Source organism: Lolium rigidum, chromosome 3, assembly GCF_022539505.1.
Source record: "Lolium rigidum isolate FL_2022 chromosome 3, APGP_CSIRO_Lrig_0.1, whole genome shotgun sequence".
Taxonomy (NCBI): Eukaryota; Viridiplantae; Streptophyta; class Magnoliopsida; order Poales; family Poaceae; genus Lolium; species Lolium rigidum.
In genome coordinates, this window is record NC_061510.1 from 311,612,876 (window position 1) to 311,635,977 (window position 23,102).

General features: G+C 43.9%; 3 protein-coding genes across 3 annotated transcripts; 1 reads left to right on the top strand and 2 right to left on the bottom strand.

The window, feature by feature from the left end:
* Nucleotides 1–561: 561 nt before the first annotated feature.
* Nucleotides 562–5,526, bottom strand: LOC124703713 (dihydrolipoyllysine-residue succinyltransferase component of 2-oxoglutarate dehydrogenase complex 1, mitochondrial-like). Its single transcript, XM_047235937.1, has 13 exons — nucleotides 5,437–5,526; nucleotides 3,423–3,483; nucleotides 3,309–3,336; nucleotides 3,112–3,179; nucleotides 2,961–3,035; nucleotides 2,835–2,890; nucleotides 2,681–2,725; nucleotides 2,314–2,565; nucleotides 2,110–2,204; nucleotides 1,553–1,643; nucleotides 1,364–1,474; nucleotides 1,065–1,259; nucleotides 562–982 (listed from the first exon to the last, which is right to left on the bottom strand). The coding sequence occupies exons 1-13, from the start codon at nucleotides 5,485–5,487 to the stop codon at nucleotides 791–793; spliced, it is 1,320 nt and encodes a 439-aa protein (XP_047091893.1). The 5' UTR covers nucleotides 5,488–5,526; the 3' UTR covers nucleotides 562–790.
* A 1,937-nt stretch (nucleotides 5,527–7,463) lies between these two features.
* LOC124699862 (probable U3 small nucleolar RNA-associated protein 7) lies at nucleotides 7,464–12,389 on the bottom strand. Its single transcript, XM_047232092.1, has 8 exons — nucleotides 12,259–12,389; nucleotides 11,887–12,024; nucleotides 11,695–11,784; nucleotides 10,997–11,129; nucleotides 10,426–10,544; nucleotides 9,948–10,015; nucleotides 9,296–9,344; nucleotides 7,464–8,712 (listed from the first exon to the last, which is right to left on the bottom strand). Exons 2-8 carry the CDS (start codon nucleotides 11,998–12,000, stop codon nucleotides 7,690–7,692), a joined length of 1,596 nt encoding a protein of 531 aa, XP_047088048.1. The 5' UTR covers nucleotides 12,001–12,024; nucleotides 12,259–12,389; the 3' UTR covers nucleotides 7,464–7,689.
* A 5,947-nt stretch (nucleotides 12,390–18,336) lies between these two features.
* On the top strand, nucleotides 18,337–21,422 carry LOC124699863 (probable E3 ubiquitin-protein ligase ARI1). The gene is made up of 5 exons (XM_047232094.1): nucleotides 18,337–18,462; nucleotides 19,224–19,256; nucleotides 19,352–19,667; nucleotides 20,200–20,689; nucleotides 20,774–21,422. Exons 1-5 carry the CDS (start codon nucleotides 18,337–18,339, stop codon nucleotides 21,420–21,422), a joined length of 1,614 nt encoding a protein of 537 aa, XP_047088050.1.
* Nucleotides 21,423–23,102: the final 1,680 nt, after the last annotated feature.

The following is a 23,102-nucleotide window of genomic DNA, read 5'->3' on the forward strand; positions in this document are numbered from 1 at the left end:
TCGAGCTGTTGTTGCGGTTGCGCAAGGCGCTTGGCACAAGATGCTGAAGAAGATGATCGCTATAACCATATCAAGTCATTGCACAACTCTTCCCCTTGCAGACCTTGATAACACTGATCCTACTAATTCAGTTCTCTTCTAATACCTCATTGGTAGTTTGCTTCTACTATGCACCTTGTGCGAGACTTTTGACTCTCCATCTACATTTCTCACTTGTGTTCTTATTCAGCTGAATACATGGCAAGCTAGTGTATTAAATACCCATGGTTGCTGGACTAGTCTCACACGCATGATGCATGGGCGAACATAGTCTCTCAGAGAAAAGATCATCTTAAAGAGAATGGGAAAGGGTATGAGTGTTCGTACAGAACCATGGGAACTTCTAATGGCGGGAACACATAACTACTGAAACAGATTTTCAACGGAGAAAAAAGGAATACTGAAATAACAAACTGAAATTCTGCTTGACAGTTTAGTTAGAGGCAGCAATTGTGTGCCTACCATACCAGAAATTTCGAATCCCACATGAATAATTATCATGGTAAACAGCACAACCAGGTCGACGAGTGGGTTCACTTGCTATTGTAAATCATGAGATGTTTAGGGAACTTCATCCCAAAAAATACCACCTCATAAAAAGGACCCGAGTTTTTTTTATCTTTCTTCTAAAATTCAGAGGCCAGCACCCGAATTCTCAATTTTTGGAGAAGCGACTACGGCATGTGTCAAAATTGTGTTTACAATTATTCGGAAATCAACAGTAATGGCAGGCCAGAAGTACTATATGGAACTATATGTCAAGGAGCAACCTCCGTGGATCTTCAACCACGTCCTTGATGCGACGCAGAAACAGAACAGCTTCTCTGCCATCGATCAACCTATGGTCATATGTCAGTGCAAGGTACATCATTGGTCTCGCAAGGATGTCACCGTTGACAACCACAGGGCGTTGGACAATGGAATGCATTCCAAGAATTGCTGACTGCATTACATGTGGATTGTGTTAGGAGGATTAATGTAGAATTCTAGCAAATATAATAGAAGGCAGCAAACAAAAAGAGAACCTGCGGCGGATTAATGATAGGTGTGCTGATAAGGCTTCCATAGACACCACCATTGGATATGGTAAAGGTTCCCCCTGCCATCTCATCGATAGACAGTGCCCCCTCAGTTGCCTTCTTTGCAAGGCCATTTATCCCCTTCTCAATGTCCGCGAAGTTCATCCCTTCTGTATCACGGATAACAGGCACCACAAGACCCTAAAGCAAAATGGCATTCACATCATCTCATTACAACAGGATGCATGGTACAAAATATGCTCATAGTTTGGTTAATCAATATAGAGAAAAACAGGTGTCAATACCTTGGACGTGCCAACAGCAACACTAATGTCAATGTAGTCTCTGTAGATGATGTCATCACCATCAATAACAGCATTGACAATTGGCTGATTTTGAAGCGCAGAAACAGCAGCCTGCAAAAACAAGTGGGTTTAGGACAATCCAGCATATTACGAAACAATTGTTTAAGAAGCTCATCAGATTGTCACTACCTTAACAAAGCAGGACATCAGACCCAATTTGACACCATGCTTCTTAACAAACTCATCTTTGTAGTCGGAGCGCAGCTTCATCAAATTAGTCCTAATGCAATGAATAAAAAGTTACAATAAAAAAGAAACAACTTGTTCAGGGGCATATCAGCAGTTTATAGTAAAAACATACTGATAAAGCATTAGACACTAAGCACAACGATGTAAACTTAAAAGAACTGCTCCACTATATATCATTTTAATCATTTTTTGTGTTCCTCTGATTAATATTATCGTAGCATAACATATTCGAAGGATACTTACACATCATTTATAATTGATGATACAGTATCATGATGCTTCATTTACACAATGATCATATCAACCCAAAGGACATGATGAAGAGGGGCACTGTTTTACGATTGATGTTAGTGGAGAAATTTGGTCCTGTTTGGGTTAACTAGGGCTTATATATGCAAGTGCCAAAAGCCAGTGAGGTGCATTACACGGTTACAGCAACCACAGACACTAGAAAAAATAGAGAACAACCAGTGATGGTCTGATGCACATGGACTTACATGTCAACTTCATTGAATGTAGTCAGCAGTGCAAAAGTGTTCTGAGAATCCTTCAAGCGATTCGCAATACGCTTCCTGAGCCTTGGCATTGACACCTGCAGTTATCAAGTTATCATGGTAAAAATGTGTGCAAAATCCTAAAACATGAAATTCCATAGCACGTCTTATGAACCATATATGACAAAATCATGGATATGACCTTACCCTTCTCTCTCTTTCTTTTGGAGGGAGCTGAGGTTCTGATGGCGAGGCTAGTTTTGACGCCTGCTTTTTGACAGATTCAACTTTTGGTGTTTTTTCCTCAACCTTGGGTTTCTCTGGAGGAGGTGGTGGAGGGGTCTCCTTCTGGGAGGTTTCTTTAGATGGTGCAGCATGGGCCTCACTTGGAGCAGCAGACTTAGATATCGTGGCAATTATTGTGCCTGGAGTAACAGTATCACCTTCACTGGCAGTGAACTGCAAAAGCACTAATGTGATCAGAAGAGTAACCATACTGCTAAATAGGCAATTAACGTAACTTGCGGGGCATGCAAAGTATTTTGAAATCAAAGATGCGGGAGACTGCAGTCACCTTTTCAATTACCCCAGCTTCTGGACTAGAAACATCTATAGTAACCTGAAAAATAGAATAGAACACTTCCAATTAAGTGTCATTCTATCATGAAGAACCTGCAGAACAAACTAAAAACAGATACTAGCAGAGAATGAATGAATGAAACAAATACCTTATCGGTTTCAATCTGAGCTATGACCTCATCAGCTTCAACTCTATCACCAGGTTCTGCAGCAGATAAATGTCAGTAGTATAAACATTAACCACTTAAATCGCAGAGAGGCACAGGGGTCCATACTCTTTAAAAAATTGGCAAGGGTTCCATCAGTTACAGATTCACCCATGTGGGGCACAACAGCTTCAACCAAGTCACCTTACAGCAAAGAAAAGAGTTCATCAGGCAGCAATTCGTAATTATTTACATCTACCACAGGGCTGCTATACCTTACCATTCTCTGAAGCAAATGATCTACTCCAAATTTGATAAGGGGAAGCATTTGGAAGGAGATAGCGTCCACTACAAACAAATAAGAGACCATCAACAACAACGGCATGTTTATAAAGCGTAATAAGTAGTAACAATCTCCAATGAAGAGAGCTTTTTCAGATCACAAAATGACAGTGCAGCACAAAGCTTACTCCTTACCATGTTGGCTTTGAAAATCTCGGAACACCTACAATGAAGGTTGCAGAAAAGCATTAGTTGCGAAGGAAATTAACAGTAATCGACATTGAATGTAACATCTGCAGAGCTACTGACCTTCGAGTAACTGAGTGCTGAAATGTCTAGCATGTCTATAGCTCTGGACAAAACTTACTACCTGCAAGCGAACCAGGACAATTAGAATGACAGACCAAATCTAGGCATAAGAAAGTAAATGAACAAAGGAAACTATTTAATCTGTAGGAACAAAAGAATGGGAGAGAAACTCGTTTTTGCCACTAAGTAGTGGAATCAACTTATTTTTCTACTGGCCGTGTCACAGACAATGGGGTCTGGGCCTCCATGCCAGCAAAAAAAAGTGGCAAGGACAATAATTCCCGGTAGAGAAGAAAAAGTGACTGCATGGTGTATTATTATGTTACTATGTGGAAAACTCACTACTCTAAATAAAGTATGACCAAAAATAATACTACAGATGTTAGTATGTCAATTTCCATCCTGCGAAGGGAAAAAATAACATACATACGCTCCAGCGGGGACGCAAAATGCAATTAAGTTATTGTACTACAGTAATACACTTGATACCCTGTGGCAATCAATTTGTACGTGGTATCTGGATTCACCCTGCCAACTAGACTTGTTTCCCATTGTCCATTTTTTACCTATGGGGAACATTCAACTGATGTTAACATCTACTAAAGGAAAATAGTTTCAGCTTCATAAATTGTCTCCTGACAATGTTTATTGCACAAGCAAGTGCACCTTGAACTTGTGTGGTAGATACAGGGGCATCCCTATTCTTGGAAAATGCACATTTAGGTCCCTTAAGTACCTTAAGTGGGACATCAACTTGCCCAATGACATGCTTTCATGTTTTTCTAACACAGCGAGCCAACTTGGATTAGTGCTAGTGCACAATTAATTCAATTCAACGCACCCAAAAGAAAAACACCTACTGGCATTCTTGTTCCATCAGCCCTTATAATGAAGGCCCATCAAACTAATTCTTACATGGACCAAACAGAAGCTTGACTGGTACACCATTCATCTTCGTCCAATCACACTGGGCTCTTACAGTTACAGTCATGATGTTGAACACACAGGAAGCCCTGACTGCATTTATGATAGAGTATGCAGAAACAGTGTGCTCAGGCTGTATCCTCTCATCGCCGAAACAAGGATGTAGCCATGCCATTTCTTATTATCACTAACCCGAGTAGGCTGCCACACCATGTAATTAAAACACGACAGCGTTTTACTGGAACTCCTAGTGAGCCACTTAACGTGTTACAGGGACCTAAACATGCATTTTGAAAGTTAAATGGATGTAGATGGACCGGCTGCAAGTTCAAGGACCATAAGTGCACTTTTACTCATCTATTGCAACTTATAGTCGAGTCAGCCATAAAAACAAAAGGAAAAAATGAAACTGAAGCAGTAAACAGATCGACGAACATGAGTAAGAATAGAGCTCATCTGCATTTGTGCATGGTTACTTGTGAAAATCTGAGTTCTAGCCCGCTCAACTAGGTCAGGGAATTCACAGGATACAAGATTAAGTTTCAGACATGAAGAATTCCCCGCATTTAGTTGCAACATAGCTAGCAGGTTCTCCTATACGCATCAGGAAGACATCACTCCCATCAAATTACTGCTCGCATTCACATGGCAGCATACAGGTTTCGTTTGGTATCTAGAAACCATCAACCTGAACTCTGCCCAAATAAGGCCAATACCAAGTGCGGAAGCGAGCAAATGATGGTGCACGATCTCGGATCCTCGCAGGTTATTATTCCTTCAACATGGTGTAACAATTCTCTACGGATCAAGTAGCGCTTATCTGACGCAAAAAAAAAATGAAAAAATTCCGTACGGCCTATCCGACGTGAAAATCCGCCACGCGCACCACCCATGAAACGATCTGACGAAAGAGAGAGGGGCTCTAAACTAAAGACCAAAATTACGCGCAGACGGCGTCGGAGGGGCTGTAAATCGCCTCCACCCGTCACAGGCGAAATCGCCCAGGAAATGGTCCCAATCTAGCCGAATCACCGCATCAGATCACCAAAATATACAAGAAAAAAAGTGAGGAACGGGAACGAGGGGTTACCGCAGTGGAGCGGCGGCGGAGGAGGAGGCGGGCGGCGAGACGGGACGCCATTCGCCGGAGACGGAGACGGGGGCAGGCCGCAGGGGTCGGCGATCTGCGCGCGGGGGCGGCCGAGGGAGGGAGAGAGAATGCGGGGCCTCTCCTTCCTAGGATTCTATTCTGCTTTTATTTTCCTTTCTGTTTTGGTTGCCCTTTTCCGCTTCTTCTTTCGCAAATGGTCTTTTTCTTTGACGCCTTTTAAGGAAGCCAAGGAAAAAAAAAAGAATTGTACTCCGTAAAACTCGGCACGGTGTGTCGCCGCGTCGAGAATGCACGCCCTTTGTTTTGTTCGTCGCTATCACGCTTCCGTCTAAACCTCTTTTCTTGAGAACACAGGTGGATTTGCTGTAATGGCGGGTTCCAAGGGGCAAAATAACATCGAGAAATTTTATTCGTTTTTTGGCTGATCTGGCAAAATGCAACGGCAGGTAGATTTCTTGCTCTGGAGCTCTAGCTATCTGTTTATTTAAAACAAATCATGTTTACGAGTTTCCAAAAATGACTACAAAAGTATGTTGCAAATGATGTACTGCTATTTCAAAAATGTGGAAAATCTCAATTGCAAATACTCCGTACTTTCTATTCTAAGCTACATAGTTCATATCTCTAAATTAATGCATATTTTCAAATCTCTAAAATTTATCGGATTTTGTTATTTTTGTGTACCGCATAATACAAAGAGTTTTGCGTTGTGATTTTGCATGCTTGTAGGAACATAGAGCACCGAATTGATCTTTCTCCACAAGATCTCACAAACACGTGGAAGACACAGACAATTATATTATACTTTTTAATTGCATTTAGAATACAATGAGCCGGTCTCTATTTTTAGTGTGTGGTAGAGGGGAAATACATCGGCGCACATGGGTGACAAGACACCCTATACATGGGAAAAAAATCAGTAATTTAAAAAAGGCCAAAACATTCAAATCCTTTGTTGAAATCAAAGATGATCATGTATTCTACTAGTATAAAAATATTTCGACATGGAATGACTTTCATTGGTTCCTAGGTCAAAAAAAAACTTGAAACACGCTATGTACAAGTACTTTCATTGGAGTATATTCGTCATAAATTTGAAATTTTTTACCCTGAAGTAAATTCGAATCATTTCTTGGCCAAACAATTTTATTCTTTGATTACCAAGAAAAAAACTGAATTTTTTGACTTTTACTTGAAATTGCTATTTTTTGTGCATATAGGGTGATGTGGCAGAGACCATAAATTATGACTCTTGTTTTCATCTTGCCGATGTGCTTTTTACGTACTACAGAAAAGTCAGCACTGATCGAGTTTAGTGAGAGAAACTGGCCATACATCAGCAACACATTACCAGCCCCGAGGTGTACATGAGTACATCGAGTTTGCCGACACGGCACGCAGACGATCTCCCATACTTGTTCAACGTTTGACGGCTGCCAACGAGACAATTGTTTTGTTTGAAGGGTCGTTTGCTTTGTTTGCTGTCCCCTCCCTTCTGTCGTGGTGAAGTCATCATTGGGCAACTTCCTTCTTCTGACTGCAACAACTCCTCTTTCCTTCCTCACCTTGCACGACGGCAAACCGTGCAATCTGCTTAATTTGAAGAGCACGCGTGATTCCTCTCGCATAGAATAGGCGTCTATCTGCTAAACTCGATCTTCCCGAAACACCAATTGAGAGGAACTGAAAAGATAAGGGATATGCAAGCTAATCAGTTTATTCGGTACGACCGTGACCTGAACCTGACCACAAGAACCTTACAGAACAGCTGACATATTCCGGCCTTTTTATGAGATTTCAGACCAGCCAAGATTCAATAACCACATTCAGTATAGCACAATGAAACCCTATTATTGCCAGGTTTCATTCAATCAGAATGGTTACTGAATCACTGAAATGTGCGTAAGCAATAGCGTTCCCAGTGCTGATGCTCACCACATGGAACTTGCATGCTAGTGTATCAACACCACAAATGCACTGCCAATTTGATCAAAATAAAAGTCACAAGCCTCAACACCTCTTCATACAAGATAAAAGGATGCCAACTTAACAAAAAGAGTGACATGCATTCCAACCTGGAGGCAATGCCCAACAGGAATATAGATAGTCGAGTACAAAATTCCAATTCATCCTTTTTGGCACCATTGCCTCATGTAGCAAGTTCACATGGAAGTAGTAACTCCTTGCCAGCTACATCATACTACAACATAAACTACTAGCGATAAAACAAGATCACGATTGCCCTTTCTTGGCAAACCGCTGCAAGGCTTTCGGCAGCTCGGTCTTCTCGCCTACCCGCTGTTTCTTGTCAGGCTGTCCCTCGATCTCCTTGTACTGATCCAGCAAAGGCCTCTTGGCTCTCAGGACCACTTCCTCCATCTTCTTGGCCCGCTTGCTGGGCTTGCTCCTACCCTTGGTCTTCTTCTTCACCCTGGTGTTCTTGGCGGCATCCACGGCATCTTCAATCTCCTCTTCAATCTCCTTCTTGGTCTTCTTCTCTTTCTTCTTCGGCTGTCTTACGCTACCAATCATATTCGGGTTGAGCATGATAGTCTCCGGCTGAAGCTTACTAAGGAGTGCCTGCACCTCCTTCTCCCTCCTTTGCTTCGCAGTCTCCACAGGGTTATCAACAAAGGTGTCAAAGTTCGCCTCACCTGATCCAGGAACTAGAATGGCAGAGAGACCCATGGAGTGTCCAATCCCGCAGATATCCTCGTATGGGCGGAACAGAACCTTACCAACCTGATATCCCTTCACCATTCTATGCTTCATATAGAGTTTATAATCCTGGCCTCCACAATCCCTGTATATCTCTACTAGAGATCCGTTACTGCCAGCCAACAACCCCTTCTGGCTGAAATCTAAGGACTGAGCACGTGCAGGGTACGAGTGCACAACCTCGTACTTCCTCATATCCCAAATCTTAATCTTCCTGTCAACACCTGCAGTTGCCATAAGGTGACCGCCCCTGTCAAATGCAACAGCAGTCACGGGGCCATTGTGGCACAGCATTGTCACAAGTGGTTTCACACTGGTTGGCTTCCACATGGTAACTTTGCCACCAGCATGTCCAAGGCCAATGACAGCATTGTAGGGATTTACCCGCATAACATCCGTGCGCCCAAGACCTGTCCTGTAGTTTGCAATCATCTCACCAGTGCTCATATCTTGGTAGTGGAGCTGCCCGAAGCTGTTTATCGATGCCAACAGAAAGTGCTTTTCCAGAAACTGAAGTTTCAGCGCTTTACCATGTTCCTGTGAAACAGAAGAGTGGTCACTGATTAGACTCTCAAAAATAAGGTATAACTGCATATTAGAGATGGCAGTATGGCACATCTTCAAATATGCACCAAGTACAAATTGATGAATGATGATAGATAGCTCTAAGAACTATGTTGATACACAGTTATCATGCTTAAGAAGCAACAGTATTGTCCCACGAAATCCCTAACTGTCTTCTAGTGCAAATAAGTACATAACTGGAAGGCCCTCTGCCCTCTGGCACAAAAAAAAACTCATAAACATTAGTTGATGAATAATCTATTTGGAAATTTGCATGCAGGCATTTTGCCACTCCAAAGCTAGAAGTTGTAAAAGATGCATCTGCATTTCGCACTGACATGTGGATCTCAAGCAACACGTGGTTTGGGTGGTACTTTAAAAATCATTTCTGTCATTAGTTAAATAAGAATAACTATGAATAGGAACATTCTTTTATTAAGTACTTTTTTCTACAAATCAAGCATATGTAAAATTGACATTTACAATAAATTTCTCAAAATCATAAATGACTAGGATACAATTACCACGAACACACAGATAATAACATCAGAATTACCTTTAGACAATGAATTTCTGTGCCGTGACGATTATATATGTATGGATACCTGTTTCAACAATATTCCTGTGAGGAACTACATAATTTCAAAGAAACAGTATCATAAATTGCATGAGTGCACAACCCTTCAACGGTCCTACCATGAATTGGTGTGAAATGAGGAAAAAAGAGGCGAGGCAGCAGACATTTACAACTGCTAAGCACCATTTCTATGTACAGTATTAACCAGCAGCGTATTAAATCAACAATAAACAGTCCCAAAGTCAAGACCAACAAACCATTCACGAGTATTGAATTCAGAAGGCAATTCTAAGCTGCACCTACCTCGCATGTTTATGTGCAAACAATTCAAGATACTGCCAAAAATTAGGCTTCTTGTTCACAGATGTCATATTATGATGATACCCCTCAAGGTAAGTGTATAAGGAACCCCTTAGTGAATTATATAGCACTGTTGGTCCACAAATCAAACCACTGTGTAATATTGGTTCTTATGTTTTGGGATCTGAGCACAAGTTGGTGTGAACTTTCTAGAGCATCAGGCCATAGGGTGCTCTTCTTACGTTCTTTAACATTACAAGATAGAAAATGTTGATATATTCTGTGAGCAATGGAAATATGTCGCAAAGCTTAAGTACAGTCAAGAAATTACTTTTTCTGGGCGACTGCAAAGAGTTGATCGTTGTGTAAGAATGCCACATCACGCACAGTTTCCCTCACCTAGAAAAAAAAATATCAGATAAGTACAGTATAAATGAAGTGCAATATAAGAAATGACATTAAAAATGTCTACATTGTGATTATAAGAATGAGAGGATAGTTCTGGAGAAAAGTGGGGGATAACAGTAACATTTCGACCAGGGACAAAACAATGCAGGGGGTCTTTTCCTATAAGTCACCATCAAAAGTGAAAGCTACCAGAAAATCATCTAGACAATACAGACCATCAAGGTTCAAATAGGTACTATTAGCCGCTGTCTAGCTGTTCCAGACAAAAGGAGAAAGAAGAACAAATGCCATCCTATAAGAAAGATTTTGACTACACTTCGACTCGCTAAACTTCAAACAGAAATGGAAATAAAGTAAGTAAATCCACATGCTGGGAAACTTCATGGATACTGAAAGCTGACCTGAAACTCCTTGATGAGATCCATATTCAACATATCCATCATAGCAATATGGCCTTTTCGTCCACCTACTATCATGTAGCGACCATTTGATGTGTATTCAAGAGTATAAGGACCAAGAACTGCAAGAAAACAAGAGCTAGTAAGCCCCCTCATATTTCAGTGGTTATAAATCAATGATTGAGGAAGTTCAACAAGGTGGCCACATAAAGTATGTCTAATGTCAAAGCATAAGAGTTGCAGCAAAGTTGCCTCAGTCAATTACTCAAATAACTGAAACTGTTTAATCATATGAAACTGCTAGTGTCAATATGATGTTAATAAATGTTTAAAAACTAACTTTCGCCCGTATCTGTAGAAGACAAGCACAGGAAAATCTGAAGAAGACATGCCCAATAAATATCAAGAAATAAGTAGTTTAATTTGGAAACTATAATCATCTAATGGTACTCTATAAGTATCATCAATGGTGTTTTCTGCCGGAATCTGAATTATACATTTGCTGTTATTGGTACTGGGACATGTAGCAATGGTGGCATAATTAGAAAGAACATAAAACTAATTACGTAGTTACCAGGCAAGATCATATCAAATGGTTTTTTTGAACTCGAAATGTCGACTTCCTGAACAATAGATTGTTGGTCGTATCTATATGTCTTCTCGAAACCTTCAGGCTCTAAGTAGCCCCCCTCGATAGGCAGAAACCACTGCAAGTTGAGTAATAGAAAATCAGTAAAATGCAAATTCTCTCATGTTTAATTAATAGTTGTCAAGTACAAAGGTGAAGAAGCGTAAGGTGGCCGAATATGAAAAATATACATAACAAGGAGTTTTAAATTGTTGGAGTGCTAGTGTGCTACAATGTTGTTCCAACAAGCCCCATGAGGTTATGCAAGACAGCAAGAGTTCATCATCAAAGTGACATGAAAATGATAGCCATGTCCGTAATAACTGGTGATGTGGTATGAAAAAATTAATCGAAATCAACAAACTATCCCTACAAAAGAAAATTGTACTGAGCAATCTTTTGTTGGCTATCACTCCTTTAATCAATGACAAAGCCAGATAGACCCATGTCAAATTTAACATGTAAATAAATCCTGTAGACATGAGCTATACGATAGAACGTTAACAATACAGCAGTTCAGAATACCAGATTCCCTTGCATCATGCATTCATGCACACACTCTTTTACTGGGTGCTATTTAGATTTCTATTTGAGACAGCTACTTGTATAAATTTGTATATAGCAACAAATCCACCACGCCTCACCTTTTCAGTCTGAGCGGCAGCCTTGGCAGATAGCCCAATCAGTTTCTCCTTTCCAGTCAGCTGTCCTTTCAATTTCTTGTCACGCAAATTCTGCGGAGCCATTCCAGTAAAACCAAAAAAGTCGGAGGTAGCAATTAGCGCTACAATAATAAACTTGCACGACTAGACTTGTAAGGAGAGTAATAGTCCTACCGCCAAGTTAGCAGCCTTGCCCCGCGAGAACTTGGCCACCTTCATCTCCATTACTTCCACCTCGTCTTGGTGGTTCTTTATCCCCTTGGTGTCTTCTTCCTTTGCGATCCCCATTCTGCTCAGTTGCTCACAACCCTGCTGCAGTGGAAGAATACGGATAATGAGTCGGCGAAGAAAAGTGGAGTAAGTTAACAGCCATCAGCAGCATTCATCTGCCCTAGATTTCAGTGACGGCGGATCGGGGAGGAGAGACCGGGGGTGGAGAGGCCGGCACAGGAGAGAGAGAGAGAGAGAGAGAGAGAGAGAGAGAGAGAGAGAGAGAGAGAGAGCCGCTACTGGAGAAGGGGGGTAGGGGGCGGCGTGAGCTCGCACCGGCTGCGACCGTTTCCCGTAGCTTTCCGGCGGCCGGCGAGTTGCCGTGCTCGGGCGGTGGGAATGGGTTGGAGATCAGCGAGAAATCGTATGGATGATCCAAGGAGCTGTGGCGGCGGCTTGCAAGCTCTTGGCGCGGCGCGGCGGCGGCCGTCTGGGGAGAGGTTGGTTCAATAGCCGAATATTGGGTCGGCTTGAGGTTGAGGTAGGTCAGGACGTGAATATTGGGCTTCGGCCTGCCATTTTTAAGGCCTGTTTAGAGGAAGGGTGTATACATTGGGCTCCCAACTTCCTCCGTGCTGGGCTACTGCACCTCTACCACTTCGAACGTCATTTTTTTTTCGTTTCAAAAACTCCGTTGAAAAAAAACAACACTCGGACTCCACAAGTAAACAATGAATGGCAAGGAAAGCCCTTACCACGCGCACCTAGCAATGCCAATCTCACCATGGAGAACTGCAGAGATGGGTCGGGAGTCGAGGAGGGCGGCACAACGCTATTCCGATGTAGGTCTTGCGGCAGGTGCGGGGTCTGAGTGGTAGGAGGAGTGGAGGAGACCGTCGGGTCAGCGTCATCTCGGCGATGGCAGCGCGCAAGCGTGTGGTGTGGCAGCGCAGGTGAATAGGGTCGGGTGCTTCCCTTCTATGCGACTCACGGCAAAACCTATTTGGCGCTTATAGCGGGCGCTCTGCTCGGAGCTCGGTGGTGGATCTGGGCCGACCCATTAGAGAAGGCAGAAGTTTTCCTTCGATTTTTTTCTTCGGTTTTTCTCTTTTTCGTACGGATCTTTTTTTATTCTTGGCTCAGCCAGTTTTTCCACTCCACTTTCTAGTTTTGCCGAACGAAATTTTCCATAAAATTTGAAACATTTTCGAAATTGCATTTTTTTATATTTGAACTTTTTTGAAATTGAACAAATTTAAATTTGAACTTCATTTTGAAAAAAAAATATATCTGAACAATTTTTGAATCTAAACTATTTTTAAAATTTGAACATTTTTCAATTTGGAAATTTTTAAAATTTCAAATTTGTTTGATTTTGAAACCTGTTCTTTTTTTTAGAATCATTCAATTTTAAGTTTTGTTTGGTTTTAAATTTTGCATAGATTTAGAATTTTGTTCAAAGTTTGGAAAATTGAAGCAACTTGCAACTCACGTCGCTAATGCAAGTAAACCAGAGAACACCTGCCCAGCGTAGGTTCTTCAAGCAGACCAAGGCTTGCTCCCGCTTAAAGCGATATATAGGAGCCCCATGACTCACGGGCGTGCCTATACGACGCTTCAGTGCGCACGCGCACCTCCGCGCTCCCTGGTAGGCCAGCCCACGAGCTTTCCCAAGTTTCACTTTTTTATTTTGAAAAAAATTAAATTTTAAAAAATTCAGGATTGTAGCGAAAAATCAGATTTGGAAAATGTTCAAACTGAAAATTGCTCAACCAAAATTTATTTTATATTTAAATGTTAAAGAAAATTCAAAAAAATAAAAAATTGATTTCAAAAATGTTCAAAAGATAGAAAAAACAGACAGGAAACCGACTAAACTAGGAAAAGTCAAACAAACGGAAAATTACAAAAAAAAAAAACGTGCAGAAAACTTTGCCATACAATGCTAATGGGTTGTGGCCCATGTCGCCCCATTAGCGTGCATGCTCGTCTCCGCGTTACAAGGTTGTCCACGCGCTCTTTTGCGCCTGAAGAACAATGGTGCTTCCCAATCTTAATTTTAGTCCACCTGAAGAACAAGAAGAGGATGTCAACAATCCAGGTATTGCACTACTCCATGAAAGTGCAAAAAACAATTACTTACGCAAATTTGACTAAAGTTCTGTAATGGAAAATTTCAGTATAAATTGCAGCAGTTCATTTAATCCTTGTGATTAGTTTCCTTGTCAGTACTTAAACTGTCAAGACCTGATTAATATACTGAAGCTAACAAGTGGCATAATAGTGTAGATCTAAGGGGCACTTAAACTAACACAAAAAAATTCAGGAGAACAATTTTAACTTTGTTAATATGAGACTATACCAAGCAGCTGAAAATTGATATTATTCCAGTTAATTGCAACAGTGCAATACAAGAGTTCATTTGCACATTGATGAAAGTTTGTATTAAAAAACAATCATGTAATATACTGCAATTTGTGGTTTGCAAAATCAGTCTTGTATGGGGTATAAACTTTTCCATTTGACACTACAGAAAATAAGGTTTTCCCCCTGAATGAAAAAAGAACGAAAACAGGGGTGCGAAAAAAAATTAAGACGGTGTGCCTTAACATATATCGGTGCTAGTAATACCAATTGCTATACCGATGTCAGCGAGTTTAAGAGTAGGGAGTCTGCCCTAGAGAACAGAAGACTACTTTTCCTTCACACAAGTGTCTTCTTATCCTCAAGTGCCATGAACTCCTTTCGAGTATAGCTCTTCAAGCTAATGTCTTCATCAGGTGAAAATACACCAATTTCATGGCATATTGTCTCACCAGTTTCTTTGTAGTTTCCTGATACCACCATAAGACGGATACCGGCAACTCTTCCGGTCCTTAATAGCATCAAAAACCTCTTACCTTGAAGGATCCTAACATATTAGAACATCCACAATGAAAACTTGTCAACATCGTATTAAAAATAAAATAGAGAAACGTATTATATCAAATCCTGATGACCGATGAAAATCTTTTTGCAGATATGAAGGAATTAAACAAGTCAATATACTCAATACACTCAATCTGGCAATACACACAATTTGTTACTAACTAAATTTGCTACTGAATCAACATACTCCTTCTGAATCGACCAAACTGACATGTCATCACTCCATAAATTTACATATCAGAAGTCAATGTTATCGTTGGAACTATCCAAAGACATTGGTTTACTAGTAAAGCAATCAGTACAAGTGCAAGCAAGAGTATATGCTGAAATTTAATCTCGAAAGAAAAACTATGTACTCCACCAAGTAAAAAAACTAAATGTTTTTTAAAATTATGCAGGCAATGTCAGGCCACAATCATATTGCAGCTATGGATGGTCAGTATAATCGTTGGCGTTATGTGCAACACTAGAATGGTCTAGCTTTGTTTAATTCTGGCGACAACAAAATAGTCCATGTTTTGTTTAACTGACGGAAACTCTGCAATAATCAAATTGTAGGAGCAAACTTGTTACCCTCTACAGCATGGTGAGCAATAGCTTAGAGCATCCCCACTCGTCTCCCCGACGAGGCCCCCGAGCGACGATTTTCCCATCTGGATGGCGTAATTCGGTCCAGTCGCGCCCCCGGTTCCTCGATTTCGTCCGGATTCGGGCCTAAATCCATCCGGCGAGCCCACGCCAACCCCGGTCCCCCGGGATTCTATCGGGGAGTCCGGACGAGTGAAAAGCGGGGAAGGGTCCAATCTGTCGGCGACTCGACACACGAAACCCAACGCCACCTCGCTCAAAATCTCCCCCACCCCTCGTGTCTCTCTCGCCGCCGGCACCACCCCGCCGGCTTGTTGCCCAGATTCCGCCGTCCCTCCTTCCCCACCTGCCTATATTCCGCCGTCTTGTGATCAATGGTCGGCACTACAACAAAGGATACTACCTTGCAGACGGTATCTATCCAAAGTGGGCAACATTTGTGAAGACTATCTCGAAACCTAGCACCCCCAAACTTTGCGAGTTTGTCAAGAAACAAGAAGCTTGTCGAAAAGACGTCGAGCGTGCATTTGGTGTCCTCCAGCAGAGATTTGCTGTCGTCCGGTTCCCCGCTATGACTTGGTCCAAAGATCAGATGTGGGAGGTGATGAATTGTTGTGTGTGCTTACACAATATGATTATTGAAAACGAGTGAAACATCCGGTTCCTCTGGCTAAGCAACAAGCACCATATGAGAGAGAGGGTCCTCTTGCACAGCCTAATCACCAGGTGCCGACATCATGGGCCGCCTTCATTGCTATGCGCCAGGAGATTTGAGACTCTACAATGCATCAACAGCTGCAAGATGATCTGGTGGAGCACATATGGGCGCTCCGAGGCAACGCCGACGCCAACTAGTCTGTCTTAATTTGTTTCAAAACTTGTGAAATTGTGTGCTTCATTTGTTTCAGCACTTGTTAAACATTGTACTGATTATCGCCGAATTTGTTTTAGCAATTTTCTGACTCTTGTTGGCCGAACTTGTTAAATTTTATGTCAAATTTGTTTGAAATATGTCAAATGGTCGAGGTTGGGGGTTTCCTGCCGGGGGACGGCTGGAACTTCGGCACTCCCCAGGCCAAATTTTCCTCCAAACCGGACGAAAATTTCGCCGGATTTGGGCGTGGGGAGCGCCAACGAGTGGAGATGCTCTTATATCTTGATTCCCACACGGTCCATCTTCTTTGCATCATGATTCCCACACTTATCATAATAAACTCTGTATAAAACGCAGCTCTTTGAGTCCTATCCTGCTCCTCTCCAACTTCTTCAGCAATAGCTTTGCATCCTTCACATAGTCCTTCTACACCATCAACAAAATGTGATCACAATATGCTCTTTCAATCCAAAAAAATATTCCTAGCACAGATAGATTCAGATCGGAATGGAGCTCAAATACTGTGGTTTTTCAGCAAGAACATTTACTCCTACTCCATAATGCACAGAATGAGCGAATTATTCATGCTGAAACATGAGTACTCTTGCAATGTAGGGATGGGGAGGGGGGATACCTTACCTCTGCCGCCGCGGAGAGAGAGTGAGAGAGAGAGAGAGAGAGAGAGCAGTTGATCTCAAGACGCAACTCCCGCAGCAGCTTTCCATCAGTCCAAGCACTGCCCTGGTACTAGAGCTCCTTCGCAGAGATCTGGGAGGAGTTCTTCTCCCACTACGACTGGAGCTCTGCACCACCACCACCACGACTAGGTCTCCACCCTAACCTTGGCTTGAAAGATCGAGCACTGCCGCTACAGATCGAATCGCCGGAGAAGGAAAAAATCACATATTTTACTCCATGCGGCATATTTGTTGGAGAGCTAGGGAGAGGCGATGATGGGCGAGCAAGAGGGCGGGGCCAACGCTCGCGAGGGAGAGGGCGACGAGGGAGAGGGCACACTACGGGAACAACCTGCTACGCCGACGGCCCCGCACCATCGGCACAGTACATTGCACCGTCGGCACAGGCTCTGCCGACGGTGACCGTCGGCGTAGCCTCGTCGGCACAGCTGGCGTCGGGGCCTGCGCAGGCACCGTCGGCGTAGCAGGTCACCGTCGGCACAGGCGTACGCCGACGGCTGGACGGTGGCCGTCGGCCGCCCCACCGTTGGCACAACCACCTCGCCGTCATGCCGGCTGCCGTCAACGTGCCCATCTGTGCCGACGGTTACAGTTTCACCTTTTTTTTCCCAGAACCGGCGGCAAACCGTGCCCCATTTGAACTGGAAAAAAACGCGTGAAGCGGCACCGTCGGCATAGACCCTCCCATTTGGCACAGTTACGGGTCTGTGATGGCACCAGTGAGGGTGCGGGTGAGAAGGAGTTGGGAGAGAGGGGGAGAGGTTCCCGAGCTAGAGAAGGTGAGAGTGAGCGGTTGTCCGTGTGACAGGAGCGAGTACATCCGTGTGATGTGACGCGAGGGCAAACATGAAAACCCGGAAAAATTCATAACATGCTGAAAGTTGGCCTACAACCGTAAAACGTATTATATTGTGAAACGAAGGGAGTATGATATTAGTTTCATGTTACCTTTCACCATAAATGTGACAACTCGTACTAAACCACGTACAATCGGATCGTGCCACATTGAGCACGGATGCCGACGCCCGATATTTGAGGAGCAGGGCAGGCGGCAGCATAGTCCGGCTCGAACACAACCCCATCGTAAATAACTAACCATCGTATCACACGCGCGCGCGTGTCGTCAAACTCGCGTGGGGTCAAACGGGTCCACAGCTCAGTCCGAGGCCCTCCCCTCCTAATTCCCTCGCTAATTAACTACTCCGATTAGGAAAACTAACCCTCGATTTACTTGGCCGGCCGCCTCCTCGTCTCGTCCTCGCCTTTCCCCGGCCCGCCCGCCGCGCGCGATCGATCAAACCCCAGCCCGGGGCGGCGCGGCTCGCCATGGCCAGTGACGACGAGTGCTACGACTACTACGATGAAGACGAGGAGGGGCTGCTGGTGGACGAGGACGACGTCGGGCTGCTCGAGGACGAGGAGGCGCTGCCGGAGTTCCGCGCGGATCATTGGGTACGTGAGCCAACCAACAGCCCCTCTCTCTGCTCTTTCCAGCCCTACGAATTCCAATCTAAACTCCGTGCAACTTTCGTGATGCCACTGCTGAAATCGGCATCGGACCGGCTGAGTTCCGATGCGATGCGCTTAGCACAGGGGTTTTATGGCCGGCTGGTTTTCGAACCCTAGCTATGGCTAGTGACGCACAGCTAGCTAGATCTTGCTGCTACGAATTAGTCAACCGATTCAGCTCCGATGTTACACTGCTGATGTTGTATAAAGGTGCAATCATTGGTGTTGAAGTCAACAGGTTTTTTGTTTACCGCAAATTTAGATGTTTCGTTGTAGCCAATTATATATGATGAGACAAAAATAGCATCTACGTAGTATTATCCAGTTCCATTTTTTTCCACGTGCTAAACTCTTCCAGTGGGAGCACTTCTACTGCTAATAATTACTCCGTCCGTTGCATAATTCTTGTGGTCGTTTTAGTTGAAGAATTATGGGATAAAGGGACTAGTCTGGATTGCTTATCACATGTTCCACCACTTGGCCCTTCTTGGGTATGGTCACGACTCACACATATTTTCACATTTGACTTGGGTCTTACTGGTTTAAGGTGCAGCTTATGTTACTGAATTGTGAAGTGGGTGTTTTTAGACATTGACATGTGGGAGAAAAGTTGCTTATTTTGATTGATGAAATCATTCACTCTTATTGTTTTGAGGATATATATGTACTAATTTAACCATTTGCATATCTATCAATTGTTGCAGGCCATCACAAGAAAGTCCCTTTCAACCGCTCAGGTGAACTAAATGACATTACTTAAGAGTTCAAAGTTTATAACCTCTTCCCATATAATTAATTAATTCCATCTGATGACATTGTTGTTTGACTACAGCAACAAGAACTGTCCATGGTTATGACCTTGGTGAACCTAGAGCCACACAATGCCCGCGCTCTCCTTATGCACCATCGATGGAAGATGGACCGCATCACCGACTTCCTCGAGCGCAGAGGGCGAGATGGCTTATTCAAGGAGGCGGGCATCATGGTGCCGCCAGAGGAAAATAACACGGCATTTCCCTTTGGAACCGCTGCAGATAAGGGGGCTCACAAGAGATCCAGAATTGCCACATGCAATGTGTGCTTTGATGACGTCTCCCAGTTGTCCGATGTCTCCACCATGGACTGTGGGCATTGCTTCTGCAACGACTGTGAGTACCTACACGCCTCAGCTGCCCCCTTCCAATAAAATGTTTATTATCTCTTGATATGCATGCATGCAATTCTATCGTTTAAGAACTTATTTGGTAGATTTATGGTCTTTCTAGTTCAAAGGAATGTCACAAAATCTTGGAGGTTTCATTCACATTTTTTCTTCTATAGAGCTTGTTTGGTTAGTAAGATTTGGAACCATAGGAATGTTTTCTATAGGGGATGAGTGCAATTCAATTAGATACCAACCACATGGAGTTTTTTCGTTGTTTCTATGATATACGCATGGGATCCTGCGCGCAGAAAATTTTGAAGGACCTTTATTAAACAATCCTTGTTTTATTACCCATGTAAGATTTAACATGAATGGCATCTTAACCCTACATTTTTCTATTTATCCGTTTTGAAAATCTTGCAAACCAAGAAGACCCTTAATGTTCGTGTGTTTATCTCTCAAAAAGAAAGGAGCGGAGATCTAACTTCGTTTTGCTTATACTTTGGTGGCACTAATATAATGGTGTGATTGTTCAGGTTGGACAGAGCACTTTTTGGTCTCCCTGGACAGCGGCAGGAAACACATCCACTGCATGGAGGTGAAGTGCCCGGCCATCTGCGACGACGCCACCGTGCGGCGCCTCCTGGGCCTCAAGTACCCCGCCGCGGCCAAGCGCTTCGACGGCTTCGTCCTGGAGTCGTACCTAGAGAACAACGCGGCCGTAAAGTGGTGCCCGAGCGCCCCGCACTGCGGTCGCGCCATTCGCGTGGACGCGACTGACGCGAGCGATTGGTGCTGCGAGGTGGAGTGCCCTTGCGGCGTGAGCTTTTGCTTCAACTGCGCGGCACCGGCGCACTCGCCAGTCCCGTGCTCCATGTGGGACAAGTGGGACGCCAAGTTCCGCGGCGAGTCGGAGAACCTCAAGTGGATCCAAGTCAACACCAAGAGCTGCCCCGGCTGCCTCAAGCCCATCGAGAAGAACGGCGGCTGCAACCACGTCTCGTGCCCATGCGGCACCTACCTCTGGTAAGACCAAACCAACACACCGGCCACTTCTTCTCTCTCAGCATGCAGAAGTAAACATAACTCACATGTGCTGATTTACTACAGCTATGCGTGTGGCGGGAAGCTGGATGCAAGCCACAACTGCAACCGCTACGACGAGAAGACGGTGGCGAGCTACGACGCCATCCGGCGGCAGATGCTGCGGTTCACGCACTACTGCGACCGCTTCAACGTGCACGCCGCCTCGCGCAAGGGGGAGCAGGAGGGCACGCTGTGGCCGTCCATCCTCAAGAGGATCCTGCAGCTGGAGTCGGCCCCCAACGTCCGCCCCCTCAACCGGGACGCCAGCTGGCTTGCCCGGGCGTACCACGCCCTGCTGGCCTCGCGCCTCGTGCTCTCCCGCTCCTACGCCTTCGCCTACTACATGTTCGGCGACGAGGTGCGCACGCGCCCCGCCGACAGGGCCAGCCTCGCCATGGGCAAGGAGCTCTTCGAGAACCAGCAGGAGCAGCTCGAGCGCAACGCCGAGCGCCTCTCCAAGGTGCTCGCCACCGAGGCGCCCACCGTGCTGGAAGAGGACCAGGTGGTGCGAACCATGCAGGAGACCGTCAACCTCGCCAAGATCGTCGACTCCCACTGCAGGGAGATGTACACCTGCATCCAGGACGAGCTGCTGCCGCTGCTCCTCGAAACCATGAACATCGCCCCGTACCGCCCGAACGGGCCAGACAAGGCCAAGGACCTGCCGGCCTAACGGATGTATACCAATATAAAAGTTCGAGAACTCCTTTTTTTTAGCTCTGTTGCAGAGCTCGGCAACGAGAATACCAGCAAATAAAAGTTGGGCTGAGTTGGTGAAATTTGTACTACAAATACCGAATGAAATTGATTGGTTAAAAGTGGAATTCATAAGATTGCAGATTCGTGTGAACAAATTTGTCTCTGCGAGTGTCACCAGCCCCCGGTGACAACTACTCTTTACTTTGGCATCATTCTTTCAGGCTCAGTTGACGCTACTAAAGGACGTCTCCAAGTTACTATGGAAAGTATAGAGGCGAAACACTAACTAGATTTTCAACGCAATGCCAAATGATTATGCTCAATTAGTTTGCAAGTTATTAAACTGCTGTGTTTTATTTCATAATTGGTAGTGAGAAATTATATTATCCACAAAAGTGGGAACACCGTGTTTCCATCATGCACCGTATATACACCCATGTTTCACCAGTTGATTTGTTGCTCCGAGATTCATGCTGGAATGTTGTGCCAAGTTTTAACGTGTTTCAGAAACTTAATGAAAAAATGCAGGAATGCACATTACAGTTCGTGCTGGAATGTTTTGCCAAGTTTCATCGCCTTTTAGAAACCTCATGAAAAACTGCACGAATTCACATTGCAATGAAAGTAATTTCTCACCAAAGTAGGCAAACAAACAAAAAAAAAGCTGGATGGAGCCAACGGAGCCAAAGACTCATGTTGATCTCTCGTCTTTTGGTACCATATATGTTATATGACTTCACATATTAGAAAGACAAACTAGTTAGAATTAACTTTTCTAAAAGCAACTCAATCCTACAATGCAAATCAAACACTTGAAGAATATTATAGGTACATTCTCTAGTCAAAAGTGGTTTTCAAATCGATTTCGTATCCCTGTTTTGCACAATTAACCAAGATAACATAGCTCCACGAAATCTACTTTATCGCCCCCAACCGTACTTCATCTGCACCCGAGGAGAGGATACACTTCCTGAAGCCTTGTAGTGACCTTGTGGCATAATCTAATGGGCAAGTGCCCCCCGAAACAATTCATATCACACTCATTCAACTTGATATGGGGTGTATTTAATTCCGTAAAATATATAACCGTAGATTTAAAGGACGTTGAGAATTTTGTTAAGAGATGAACAATGATGCAATCATCTGGTTGTGAGATAAGATCCAACATCTCCCACTTTGACATGTGTCACATGTTAGTGCCTTCTCCTAATCTCCTTTACATTTTGTTCCACTGCCTCGATCGCCTCATTTCGTCTGTCTCATTTGATCTAATCGCCCTACATGCCAAAACAACATCCAAATATCCCCTTGCCCTTCTCATTTTAGTTTGCCTTGTTCTTCACTGACACATACTCTCGTTTTTCTTCTGTTGGCTTAATGATGAAGCACATCCCTTGATCAAGATATCGACGGTGGTAGTGTTTGTGATGCATTTGTGCATGGTGATGGCGTGATGGTGTTTGGCCTCGTCTCCGGTGAAGTTTGAAACCAAACCTTGCCGCCAATCCCACTAGCCGTCTCCTCGACATTTTTCATCTCGAGGAAGATGCAAGAGAAGTCGAATGAGGGGTGAGAAAATCAAGAGGAGGAAGAAAACCACCTATTGCGCTTCCATCGCTCCATGTGATGCATATGAAAAGTCCCCTAGAAGAAA